The 13699-nt window shown below is 37.9% G+C and overlaps 1 protein-coding gene across 8 annotated transcripts in view; it reads left to right on the forward strand.

Annotated features, from left to right (window-relative positions):
• LOC118021145 (putative RNA-binding protein Luc7-like 2) overlaps nt 1–11834 on the forward strand; it is a 61899-nt gene extending 50065 nt beyond the window's left edge. For all 8 annotated transcript variants that reach the window (XM_035021205.1, XM_035021203.1, XM_035021207.1 and 5 more), the window contains 4 exons: nt 336–427; nt 2792–2821; nt 6913–7104; nt 10566–11834. In XM_035021205.1, coding sequence (XP_034877096.1) covers nt 336–427; nt 2792–2821; nt 6913–7104; nt 10566–10743 — 492 coding nt within the window. In that variant the 3' untranslated portion in view covers nt 10744–11834. The remainder of the gene's footprint in view (nt 1–335; nt 428–2791; nt 2822–6912; nt 7105–10565) is intronic.
• The last annotated feature ends 1865 nt before the right edge of the window (nt 11835–13699 follow it).

Genomic DNA, 13699 nt, shown 5'->3' on the forward strand with positions numbered 1-13699 from the left:
TTACTAAAAAAAAAAACTTGAAAAAATACAAAATAATGTTAGAAAACATTCATAGGAGAAAAATCTTGTAGAAATGATTTTGAAGTATTAAGTCATGAAGAAATACAAAATGCTACAAATGTTCCCCAGAAGGAGGAAAGATTTTTGGAGACTAGACTTGTAAGCTTAATGATTTTACCCAGCAAAACTTTTAATTGTTATTAAACAGATTTTGATGTTACTTATACTGTATTGGGAACCAGATACAATAGAGTTTAGGGTAATTCTTGTTAAGAATGAACCCAATAAATAATGCTCCTCATTTTTTATTGTTTGACTTGTCATTGTCTTTTAAGAGAGTTGTAGCTGAGAAACAGGAGAAAAGAAATCAGGAACGCCTGAAACGAAGAGAAGAAAGGGAGAGAGAAGAAAGAGAGAAGCTGAGGAGGTATGGAGTGATTAATTGAATAGTCCAAGTATGTGAAGTTGAAGGTCCCTGGCTCTAAAAAGAGATGTGATTGATACAGGATTTTAGGTGTTAATCTAGACATGGGAGATTTCTGTTTACTTTTGAAAATATTACCATGTGAAAGTGTTTATACAAATATGTTAAGTTACGGCCATTTAAGTCAAGGTGATTTCCTTCAAAATGTGTGGAAGGGTAAATAGTCACATCCTTATTTTTTGTAAGATTGACTACAAAGCTTTTCTAGCCCTCTGATTTTCATAATGGCTAGATTTGTACCAGATTGGTATCAAACTATTTTCACTTTTGTGATATACTTTATTCTTGACAAAGGTTTGAGTTTTGCGGTACCTGGCTGTTTTAGTTGGTAGAAATATGGCTCTTAATCTCAAGGCTGTGAGTTGGATCCCCACATTGGGTGTAAAGATGATTTAAAAAAATAAAATCTTAAAAAAAATTATTTTACATCATACATTGATTCTGTAATTCCTCAATTCTAGGAGGTATAAACTATTAAAATTGTATAAATAATAGCCAAATGTATGCAGTTCTTTTTATATTGGTATTAATTCGTTCATAAAACCATATTCTTCATATTTAGAATGCTTAAATGTACTGAGTGACTTTTACCCATTTGCAACAAATTGTGTCGCATCATGGTGGCAATATTTGAATTCATGTAAATAACTTTTTTAAGAACGTTACAATGGACAGTATGCCACAAAAGAATTACCTGCAGTTCTAATTTATGGTGTTCCCTTAATTGTATTGCATATCTCTGAAATTTAAATATTCTATCTCCAGCAGATTTTGTGCCTAATTAAAACCCTTTATAATATATGACTTGATCACGCCAGCTTTCCCCAAGCTTTGAGCATGTTATATTTATTTCAAGATGTTTAACTTTGTGTTACATGGCTTGTAGCAGGTAATGTTTTTGCACTGTAATGAAAAAATGAAACATAAGTACATGTGGATATTTTACCTTTTTAGGGGAAATGCTGTCATCATCCATTGATAAATATGTTCTTCATTTACCATAATTTTTTATCTCATAGCTTTATCACTATTCTCTTTTGTGTACACTGAGTTTCTATGGGAATCGTGCTCAGCATTTTGATACAAGACCATATAAGGGGCATTAGAAATCTCAGTTTGTTAAAATTCTGTATGTAGTGCCACTGATACATATGATTCAACTGAAATGATAGTTGAATGAGAAAGAAAAATTCTTTGCCATGACTACATTTTCACGTCTATAGATGACAAAGTATATCACATCTTACTCCTTTGTTGCCAGCTGACCGATTTCTTTTAACATTGATTATAAAATGTAATGCTATTTCAGAAATGTGTTTAAATTTTTTTTAAATCTGTCTGTGAACTTGAGGAAATACTATAACCAAGAAAGAAAGATGAAGAAATCATAAGGAAGTACAGAGTTAAGCAAGGTGGGATTCCAGCTATGGTATTGAAAAGGATAATGATAAAAATCACTGCCACTTACTAAGTTCCTATTATCTGTCAGGCACGGTGCTAAGAATTTACCTACAGTAGTTCATCTAATCCTTATAATCCTCCTGTGAAATTTCTATTACTGTCCTTGTTTTGCAAATGACAGGCAAAGCTTAGAGAAGGTTTATAATCTGTCCAGGTCACAGATAATGGTGCAGCCAGAGTTTTAAAACCTGAATCAGGCTGAGTCAAAAGCCATCCTTCAGTTGTGCTATGTATTCCCCACAAAAGACACCTGTGGTTTTCTAGTACCCATAATATTAGCCATTACTATTGAGTGTTAATTGTGTGCTAGGGAATCATGTGTCTTTTTTTAAGAAACAGATGTTGTAAGATTGAATTGGGTGTTCTAGGGATTATAGTGTGAGGTTGCAGTTTGAAAGTGAATACATCTCAAAAAAAAAAGAAAAAGTGAATACATCTCAGATTATAGAAAATTTTCTCTGTTCCCAGAGGGAAAGAAGAAATAACCGAGATAGATAAAACAAAGACTTTAAAAAAAAAAAAAAAAAAAAGAAAGAAATAACAAAGACTTTTCCCCAGGTTGGGAATTGATTTCTGGAGAATTAGTGAGTGGTGATGTACCATGTTATAGTCTCCTAGGAGCATATTCTTTTTAAAAGCCAGGTATCCTAGTTAGGGGATTTCATATGCCAAGGTGGGAAAGTCTGTGTAGTTATGGTGTATTTTGGAAAAATTTGTGTGCATTCATACGTGCCTTATATTTATAGAATTAATAAAAAGATTAGGAATCAGGAAGAGTGTAATTTTAACAGTACATTGTACTTTGTCTCAGTTCTTTTTTTCTAAAAATAGATATTCTTTTTTTAGGTCTCGATCACATAGCAAGAATCCCAAAAGGTAAGCATACACAAAATATATATAACTAATGAAGTTTTTTTTTCAGAGGTAGTTTTTATAGATTAAATATCTTTTAAAAATGAATGAGAGGGAGTGCCTGGGTGGCTCAGTCGTTAAGCGTCTGCCTTCAGCTCAGGTCATGATCCCAGGGTCCTGGGATCGAGCCCCACATCGGGCTCCCTGCTCGGCGGGAAGCCTGCTTCTCCCTCTCCCGCTCTCCCTGCTTGTGTTCCCTCTCTCTCTGTCAAATAAATGTGTCTCTCTCTGTCAACTAAATAAATTAAAAAAAATAAAATAAATAAAAAATAAAAATGAATGAGAATTACTAGGTTAGTACTCTTAATTCTTTTGTAGTTCAAGTTTGGGCATTGTGTTTTAAGATGAAACTGGTTAGAAGGTACTCGTGAACTATAACTTTATCGGAGTAAAGTTATATATAGTGTCATGGTGTTAAAAGTAAAGCTAAAAATACTGGGGTGCCTGGTTGGCTCAGTTTGTGGAGCATGTGACGTCTTGATCTTGGGGTTGTGAGTTCAAGCCCCATGTTGGGAATAGAGCCTACTAAAAAAAAATAAGGAAAGCTTAAGAATATTTTAGAATATTTCATTAAAATCTTTAGAAGCGCAGGTTAAATGCACGACAGAATTTATTTTAAAATCATTTTGGGTGGTACATGTCAGAAACGCAGGTCTAAGAGGTTATACCTGTTGAAAATATAAGTAGGTTAAGTAGTTGAATACATTTTTTAAAAGATTTTATTTATTTGAGAGAGATAGCGGGCATTGGGTCGTGGGGTGCAGGGCAGAGGGAGAGGGAGAAGCAGACTTGCCACTGTGCAGGGAGCCCGATGAGGGGCTTGATCCCAGGACCCTGGGATCACGATCTGAGCTGAAGGAAGACACTTAACCAACTGAGCCACCCAGGCAGCCCTACCTGAATACATTTTTGAAAGAAGGATCCATAGTGGCTTATTGAAGAGAAACTAAAATGCCTATTAGTTTACATTTTGATCTTCACTTTATATGAGTTTATTATCCCTTTGTACATTGATGACAAAAAAAAACTTTAAAATTTTGACTTTTGGCATTAAAATTTGAGGGCATTTTGAAGACTTTATAGTTTTTACTAGTTGCTGGTAATTTTTTTCTAACTGAGAAAGGTGGGGAAACGTGTGTCATCATTTTTAATACTTCATGTGCAGTTTCCATGAGTCCATTCCCACCTCGAATGCCCTTTCTTATTGTCAAGTCCTACCATTTTTCTTGTTCAGATCACATCTTTTTGAAACCTTCCAGGTACTCTTATCTCTAAAGAGTAATTATTTCTCGAGAACTTTTCCCTATAAACTAGAGCATTTGTTGTTATAAAAGAAAAACCTGCCCATTTGTGTCAGCCAATTTATATTGTTGTTTCTGAAATCTAGGATGAGAAATAAAAACATTGGGGCACCTGGGTGGCTCAGTCCTTAAGTGTCTGCCTTCAGCTCAGGTCATGATCCCAGGGTCCTGGAATCGAGCCCCGCATCAGGCTCCCTGCTCAGCGGGGAGCCTGTTTCTCCCTCTCCCACTCCCCTTGCTTGTGTTCCCTCTCTTGCTGTCTCTCTCTCTGTCAAATACATAAATGAAATCTTTAAAAAAAAAAAAAAAAAGAAACATTAGTTGGTGATACTATTCTTACTTACCGGTTGATTAATGCAAATTAGTCCCTTTGTTGAATAGATACTTACTTAAACTGTGTACATAGAACATCTTCAGATATTGAGGCCAGATATTTAATTTCTACTGTTCTACTCCCAGCTACTTGCCTCGTGATTACAATAGCCTCTTGACTGGTCTCTTAATTTCTGTACTTGCCCAGTTCTCTTCTCCACCTGTCTGTTTTTCACACATCAGCCAGAATGAGCCCTTTAAAAAGTGAAACAAATTACATCAGCCCTCTTTTCAAACTCTCCAAAGGTGTTCCATTTCACTTAGGAGAAGTGAAAATCTTCGCCATAGCTTTTAAGTGGAGTGATCGATCTGAGAGTGGGGTAGGAACTAGTTTATGTCTTTTTTCAGCATATTTATTAATAACTTCCCCTTGCTCCTTATATAATTTATCATTGAGAGCATCCTGGTTTGAATTATGAGGTACTGGGTCATCCTGCCTGTAGGTAAGACCCCTGAATTACTCCCCTTGCTCACTTCATTCCAGCCAAACAGGTATCTTTTAGTACTTCAACATTCTGAACTTTCTTCTACCACAAGGCCTTTACACCTGTGTTCCCCCTACCTGAAGCACCCTATTTTGAAATGGCTGATTAGCTGATTACCTTATTTTATCTTTGCTTAGATGCCGTTTTACCAGAAAAGCCTTTTCTATCTATCCTTTATAAAAGATTACCACCTCATTTCTGTCCATCTTTACCTCCTTAATATATCATTTCTTTACTAGCTGACGTATCTTTGTTGACTGCTAACATACCTGTGTGGACTTCTTTCTGGAGCATAACCTCCATGAGGTTAAGGACTTTGCTTTATTTGCTGCTCAGTCTTTTTCTAGTACCTAGAACAGTGCAGTGTACATCCAGTAAATACTTAAAAAAATTTTTTTTTGGATTTTATTTGAGAGGAGAGCGAGCGGGAGAACACGAGTGGGAAGAGGGGCAGAGGGAGGGAGAGGGAGAAGCAGATTCCCCGCGGAGCAGGGAGCCCAATGTGGGGCTGGATGCCAGGACCCTGGGATCATGACCTGAGCCGAAGGCAGATGCCCAACGACTGAGCCATCTAGGTGCCCCTAAATACTTTTTAAATGAATAATTGTCTAGAATTTTTTAAAAGATGAATGAAATTATACATTGAAAGACATAGATTCATTGTAATAGCTCAGAATGAGTGATTAAACAAAATACCACTTAATAAAACTTGGATTGAATGAATTTTCTTTTCCCTATGCTCCTTTTCAGAGATACTTTATTGTTGAAGTACTCAACTGTGGTTGATGCTGGGTCCACTATATATGTCGTTCTTTGAATATAATGTTGACATAAGCTGAATGCTTTTAAACTTCATTTAACAAAATCTTCACTTGAAAGTGAGCTGTTTGTAAATTGTATCACCTGAATATGCTTTTGAATTTATCAAATTATGAGAAAATATCACATTCTTAAAGTGACTCAATTTTTAACAGCTTTATTGGGGTATAATTTACATACCATAAGTTCACCCATTTAAACTGTACAGGTCAATCATTTTTTAGTGAATTCAGAGTTGTGGAACTGTCAAAGTCAAGTGTAGATCGTTGCCATTACTCTTAAAATGACCTTTAGAAGAAAGTTGCATAGCTTTCTTCCTGCTTGTTTTCTCTGCAGTGTTTTATGTCCTCTGCATGTGCCATTTCAACCCTCAGCCCACACGTATGTTGTTAGTTGTGTGACACAGCGGAGGCTACACAAGTGTTTGTCTTCTGGCTTCTTCAAAACATTTTTCCTTTTCTCTACTGTTCTCATACTTTTTTCAATTCCGATAAAGTTCTCTAAACTGATTTATGTATGTTAGTTTTTTCTACCAATTTAAGTACTGCTTTAATAGAGAACTGTGTTGATTATCCTGTGACTAAGTATATTGTGGGCATTTAGACTTATTTTGATGGTCCTGTCACCTTTTTAATTCAGTTAATGACTTATCATAAACGATAGTCTTTCTCCTGCCTCTTCTCACTTTTATCCATATCCATCAGGTACATACTTTGTTTCTAAAGTATACCAGAAATCTTAGAAGTTTAAATGAAATACAAATCCATAAATCACCTAGAGAATACAGTCCAGTCCTTGGCATGTAGTAGGGTTATGGATTGTCTTAATTTTTATATTTTTTGATGTAAATCTGTACAATATTGGTTGAGCTCTGAGACTAGTGTTTCATTTGTATTTTGAAATTCTGGTATGTAGTTAATATGCCACCATTTTTTTTTGGTGTAGATGTAGCTGACTTGAAATAGAACTGGCATTAAGTCAGGTTACTGAGATAGCCTCTGTCTTAAAAGAAGAGGCTTTAGCAAAGGAGAAATGCATTGCTGAGAAAGCTAAAAACTAAAGCCCATGTTTTTTGTAGGTCCAGGTCCAGAGAGCATCGCAGACATCGCTCTCGCTCTATGTCACGGGAACGGAAGAGGAGAACTCGATCCAAATCACGGGAGAAACGCCATCGCCACCGATCCCGCTCGAGTAGCCGCAGCCGCAGCCGCAGCCATCAGCGCAGCGGGCACAGCTCGAGAGACAGGAGCAGAGAGCGATCCCGGAGGAGGTACTGAGGCGTCCGTGAGAGGAATGGAACTACCTTTATGGTTTAGAGGTGGAATACTAGTGGTTTGCAACTTGCATCTGGTCACATGTACACATTTGTGTGTGAGTGTATAACATTTTTTTTCCCCTGATTATATGGGTAGTTACAGAATACGCTTAGGAGCCAGAGTAAGAAATTGGAACCAATATGTGCTACAGAGGTTATTGCTTTTTCTCTTAGTGTATTTTGGAAAAAAAGTACTTTGTGGGCAATTTAGGTACCAATACTCAGTTTTTGCAGTATGTACTGGTGGATTATGGGTTCTGAGAAGCCCTTTCATTTAAAGAGTTTAGCTTTGTTTGACTTACTGTTTTCCAAACTTCTTTGAGCTGGTGCACTTTTTCAGAGCAGACACATTCTGGTATGTTATTTCATCTGCACTCTAGGTATACATTGCTATAGACCGTTAGCTTGGTGGGGCCAATTCAGAATCTTGAGGCTAGACTTTCTTGGCATGAACATTTGAAAGGTGCAAGGAGGGCAGATCTAGGGTGTGGTGCAGGACTTGAATATCTGTTCAGGACAAAGGATTAGAATGTGATAGAGCCTTAGCACTCAAAAACTACATCATCACCAAGCTCCCAAAACTTCTCAGGTCACAAGATGGTCTTTAAGCCAGGTCATTTCTATGGAACATAGAAACCATGCTTACAGTTGCTTTTTTTCATGACAACTCTTCTTAAGCATATATGTAATAAACCTTTTTTGAGTGCCTAGCACCTACTAGTCTTAAATTTTCTATCGATGACTCTCCATAAAGCCCATGATAGAATTCCCAGAAAGCGGATAAAAACCTTTTGGTGGGGGTGGGGGAGAGGACAGAAGCCTTTCCTTGGAACCATTCACTCAAAGAGTTGGTGAATAGGCTTTCACTGAATATTTTCTTCTAAGTAGGTCCTTTTCCCTCCCCCACCTTTACTGAGGTATAATTAAGATATTTGAGGTGTACTTTGTGGTGATTTGATATATATACACACACACGTTATGAAAGAGTTCCCACCAGTGGTTAATTAACATATCCTTCACCTCAGGTGTTTATCCTTTTTTTTTTTTTGAGAACATTCACGTTCTACTCTTATTAGCAAACTGGTTCAAGTAACTTTAATCAAAAAGAATTGTACACTTGCTTCTATACTAGGCCTAGTAAAAAATAACCAGGAAGTATACTGTGATTGAGCAACTTTATTCAAGTTAGAACACAAGACTAACATCTTTGATAATAAACACCATTAAAGTGCTAAAGTGTACAGAGTAATATAGGAGTTTAGATGAGGGAAATACCATAGAAATTAAAAAAGGCTTCAGATAGATAGTAGGTAAAACCAGGTAGTAAAGAGATATTCGAGATGGAGTAAATATCACAGACCAAGGCAGAGAATGAACAAATTCCCCCCGAGATTTACCTGCGCTGTATGTTTTGAGAGTCACCCTACTGCTTGATGGAAGGTCTAGAGAGTTTGTTTTGTGAACTTGCCCCAGGTCATTGTTGCTGGTATCTGTGAACTCTCTGTCTTTATTAAATGGTGGTCGGGATGGAGGGGAGGGGCATGTCCCCTCACCAGGGTTGTGTTATCATAGTCCCCAATGGTTCCTGCATTTATGAAGTTGTATAGGACGTATTTCTATCCTACATGACACCCTTAATATTTTCAGCATGTTTATAAACAGGTTTATTTTTGTAAAACTATTAAAAGTTTTTGCTTTTCTCAAGAGCACTTCTAATCTCGACAACTTAGTCTCTTTCAAAGTAGCCTTCTGTGTTTTTACCAAAAATAAGCAGCCAATTGCTATATCTTTGAGTTTAAATTTCAAGGTAAAGGTCCTAGTTACAAGTTTACAAGTCTTACGATTTGCTTTTTCCCTAACTGTGAAATAGTGGTATGATATGATTCTGTTGGTGACATTTCCCTGGCAACAGTGATCTTAATAAATGAGGACTTACCTGCACTTTTCTACTTCCTGGTCTGTTCAAACACCTAGTGCAGTCTTGAGAGTCAGACTACTTGGGTTCAGTGGCCTTGGCCAAGTAATCTCATTATCCTGTCTTCCCCTCCCCACATCTTTGAAGTACCTGTGTTATTAGGATTAGTGGTAGTTTGAATGACATAGTATAAGTAAACTGCTTATGGATGGGACGTTGTAATCCCTCACAGAATCGTAGTTGATGCTCATCTCATGGTTCTTTTCCAGTTGGTACTGACCTCTGAGACTTACCTGCAACTGTGTCCTTAATTCTTAGGCATCATTTCTCTCCATATTCTATTCTTAAAAAGATTGTGGAGAGGATTAGTGTAACCAGACATGCACTGTGATTTTTTTTTTCACATCTTTTTAAAATCATGCTTATTAAAACCTTAAGGTAGAACATGCTCAAAATTGACATTAATTTTTGAACCTTTTTGGTTGAATCCTCCTTATTTCTAAAACTGAGTATAGTATTTTTTTCCTGCCTTAGAAGTTCAAAGTATTACTTGACCCATGCTCAGAATTAGGATCTGAGGTCTGGTTAAGTGAGATTATATATAAAGTACCAGGTCACTTGTAAAGAACCAAGTAAATGTAATACATATTACTGATTCATTCTAGATGTTGAAAGTAATAGATTTTATATTCTGATCCCATAATATCCTTTGATTTTTCCTTCTGATTGAATCTCTGCTAGGAGCTTGTTATCACTTACCTTTCTTAATGAAATTGGGTATGGGAATGGAGAGTTGGTAGGGTGATCATCTTTCTGTGTCTTCCATTCTTATTTTTTTCTCTTGGTTGAATGAGCTCAGTCAGGAAGAGTAAAGAAGATTTCAAAAATAATAAATGGTTATTTAAAGCCATTTCATTGACTAATTCTCTTATCTAAGTCAAGTTTTGGCAAACTGTTGCCTGCAGGCCAAATCTGGCCCCATAGCCTGTTCTTTGAATAGCTAGTGAGCAATGGGTGGTTTTTACATTGTTAAAGGGTTGATAAAAAGAAAAGGAAGAAGAATACCCCCATAAGTATTTACACTCTGGCCAGACAGCAAAGAAAAAAAAGGTTTGCTGACCCCCATTCTAAGTCCTTAATTTCCACCCAGTTTGGCACCTACACTGTTAACACTTCCACTTTTTTAAGGTATTGTCTATATACTATTTTTATATTAAACACATTTGCCATGAATTAGAAAACCTTTATGATTACCTCTGAGATGATAACATCCTCCATTAAGTCATTATTGTAGCTTATGGTTTCTGACCCTTAATTTGTTTTCACTCATCTCCCTTGTCAGATTGGGTAGTGCTCTTTTCGGTCAGAAAACTGGCTCCTCTGTCTTTCTTGGATGTATTCTGTATAACTTCAGCTTTCAGTACCTTAATATTTATCCGATTCTTTCATTTGGATATTGGGTTTCCCAACACATTTTGCTCCTCAAATTAATATTTTTCAGATCCTCAAAAGAAAGATTCAGAGACCAAGACTTAGCATCACGTGACAGAGACAGGAATTCAAGAGACAGATCACCTCGTGACAGAGATCGAAAAGATAAGAAGCGGTCCTATGAGAGCGCTAATGGCAGATCAGAAGACAGGAGGAGCTCTGAAGAGCGCGAAGCAGGGGAGATATAATTAGCTGTGTACATATCCTCAATCCTTAAGCTTCCTATGGAGTTACATACTATTGTTTAGTTTACAGCTGTTGGGGGTAACAGTGAGCAGTTCCATACTCCGATCCAGATAGGCTAGATGCACAGTATCTAACTTGATCTGAACTGAACTTGTTTCCCTGATGAAGCCTAAAATTACATCCATAGTTTCTGGTGAACCTGTAATGCGATTCTGAAAGTACAGTTTTATATAATAAGATGCCGATATCTTTATTCTTTCTAGTAGGAGTGATAGTGAACGAATTGTGTTGCTTGCCTTGGGATTTTTTGAACATTTGTAAAATGCTGTCTTCCTTTCTAGTCCACAAACAGCTTCAGAATTTTTCTTTTTAATTCTTCTTCCTCTGACTTTTGTATCCCCTAATACCTCCACCCTCTAATTATAAGAGAAAGGGGGAGCAGGGAAGCAATATAACTTCTGTTCTAAGGTTCTGTTCCCATTTATTACTAGCTGATTACAGAGCATTTATACTGGAAAGTGTATTAAATACTGAGAGTTTTTGTTTTGTTTTATGGTGCCTATTTAGAGTTGGAAGTTGAACAGCTGTTGCATTACATACTTTGCTTTTTTTATTGAAATTTTGAAATCAAACATGTCTTGATTTTTCTGTTCTATTGAATTGCTATGTTCAGGATGTTTTGGAAAGGGGGGTGGGGGCAGGGACTCTTTCATAAGCACTTGTTTTATTTTGTGTGTGTGTGTGGAGTATAAAGGCTACAACCTTATTGTAAAAATTAATAAAATGAAACAATCACCACCACCATCCTTAAACTGTAACTTGTCTAGTAAATTGTCACTAGAACTATTTGGTGTGGGCCATTTCTTCTGTTACATCTTTATTAGTGCCTTACTGTGCAAGGCACCAAAGGAAATAAATATATACTTGCCAAGATGAACTGTTGCTCCACCTGGGCCCCTTGCTGACTGTATTCCAGCTCCTTCAGGGCTGTTTGTAACAATTGCTATGGAGAATGACCAGACCTGGAAAAGATACTGGATTTTTCTGTTTTTTTCATTCAGCAAACTAAAATAAAAACATCGTATACTCAACATAACGAGAATAACAGTTTCTCCACTGAAGAGCTATGTACCTATTAGTGATTTTAAACAGTAGTTGGGAGGTAGCCCTTGTGATTCTAGAAAATCTGGGAACAAAAATACTTGAGCCAAGTTAGGGTCTGTGTGATCACCTTCTAACAGTTGTCTTTGGTCCCCCAGTTGTCTTTGGTCAATATTAAATTGGCAAATTTAATATGACTGAGATACATGGGCCACAGAAAGAGAAATTCTAAGTCACAAATTTACATCTAAAAGGGACACTCTCCCAGTTTACTAAGCTGTGTGTCATTAACTGAAGGTTTCCTTCCATATTTGGTTGCACACACTCCAGTGGATGCATAATTCAGTCTGAGACCCATCTCCCCTGTAGCCCATTTTCTTTTACTCTTGGTTTCTGAGAAATTTTTTTTTTTTTAAATCTCCTTTGGATTTAGTACCTTGGGGTGTGGAGTAAGATCAAACAGGTTAAGCTGGTAGATACAAAATGACTGTGACCAAACTCCAAAACATTGGAAAATGTTTTAGCATCGTTTAAGTGAAGTTTACTATCTCTCTGCCTAATTGTATAAATGCTTATTAGCTGTTAAGGCAGTTCTAATTTGTAGGGCACTACAGGCTCCACGACTTAACAGGTCAGCAGGAGCCAGTGAAGGATGTCATCATCTCGGGCTGGGCTCCCACGTTAGAGCACTTGAGCTGCCTGGCTCTCTAACCATCTCATTTAAAAAATCCTTTCAGAATAATTCTGTTGCTTAGGTACTTCTAATATTTGGACTTCGGGATAAACGGTCTACATTTTAAATCATCACCCTTAAGCCAGGCAGCTAGTCTGAATTAGAATAACCCTAAAATCTCATCTGTAAGAAGGTGGAAGAGGGGTCAGTACCATATCCTCCATACTGAGAGGGATCTTAACACCAAAGATGATCCAGGGCATTGTACAGCTGTCTTCTACCCCTATTTTCTAAGCCGTATTTTCTGCAGCTATCTGGACCTTAATCCCCGTATCTTTTGGAGCAAGGAGCATGATGGTGAGGTTACAGTTATCTATAAAGTGCCACCACCTGGTATGGAGGGAAAGGTGGCAGCAGAGGACCCTAGGCTTGCCTCATCCCACAAACACAACTATCCATTCATCCTAAATACGCCAGAAATCAACCTCAAGACTGGCAGACCAAACTCCACAAGTAAAACCGAAGGTAGGAAGTATAGAGATGGAGTTTGGGGAGAAATGGGTCCTGGCTGCTGCAGAGAGGAGGGAGCCCTGGTTATGGAGAAGGTAGAGAGAGGAACACATGGGGGAACACAAAAGGAGAACGTTTCCTCATAACCATTGGTTTGGAAAGTGAGAGGAGCTGAAAGTGGGACTTAAAGCCAGATGTTTGTTAGCAGGCTGGGCTCCTGGAGAGTCCAGTCCGGAGGCTTCACAACTGCTCTTGGAAAGAAGGCAGGCAAACAACCTAGGGACAGACAGTGTGGAAATAGTGATCTGAAGAGTGCCGGCAGAACCCACGGGTGGGGGTGGGGGCGGTGTGGAGATTATTTTATCTTCTCAGAGTGTGACCAAAGGCAGCATTCACAGAGATACAGCTCCAAGAACAAAGAAGCTGGGCTGCCCTTGCCTGCCCTTGCCCTCCCACACGCCTCAGTATAAACACAGAGCCACCTGCAGGAACCGGCTGCCTAACTGGCTTACAGTAAGCCTCACACCCCTGTGCTTCCGCAGAACTGCCCTTCTCAGTCAAGCCTGCTTTAGTCCCAAGTGTGGCGAGCCCCCTCATCCAGAAGACTGGCACAAACCCCTGCCCATACCATGTTTCCCGACCAGAGCCTCATTTCCAGTGAAGGTGATGACAAG

This window comes from Mirounga leonina, unplaced genomic scaffold, assembly GCF_011800145.1.
Source record: "Mirounga leonina isolate KUSES-001 unplaced genomic scaffold, KU_Mleo_1.0 Mir_174, whole genome shotgun sequence".
In the NCBI taxonomy this organism is placed as follows: Eukaryota; Metazoa; Chordata; class Mammalia; order Carnivora; family Phocidae; genus Mirounga; species Mirounga leonina.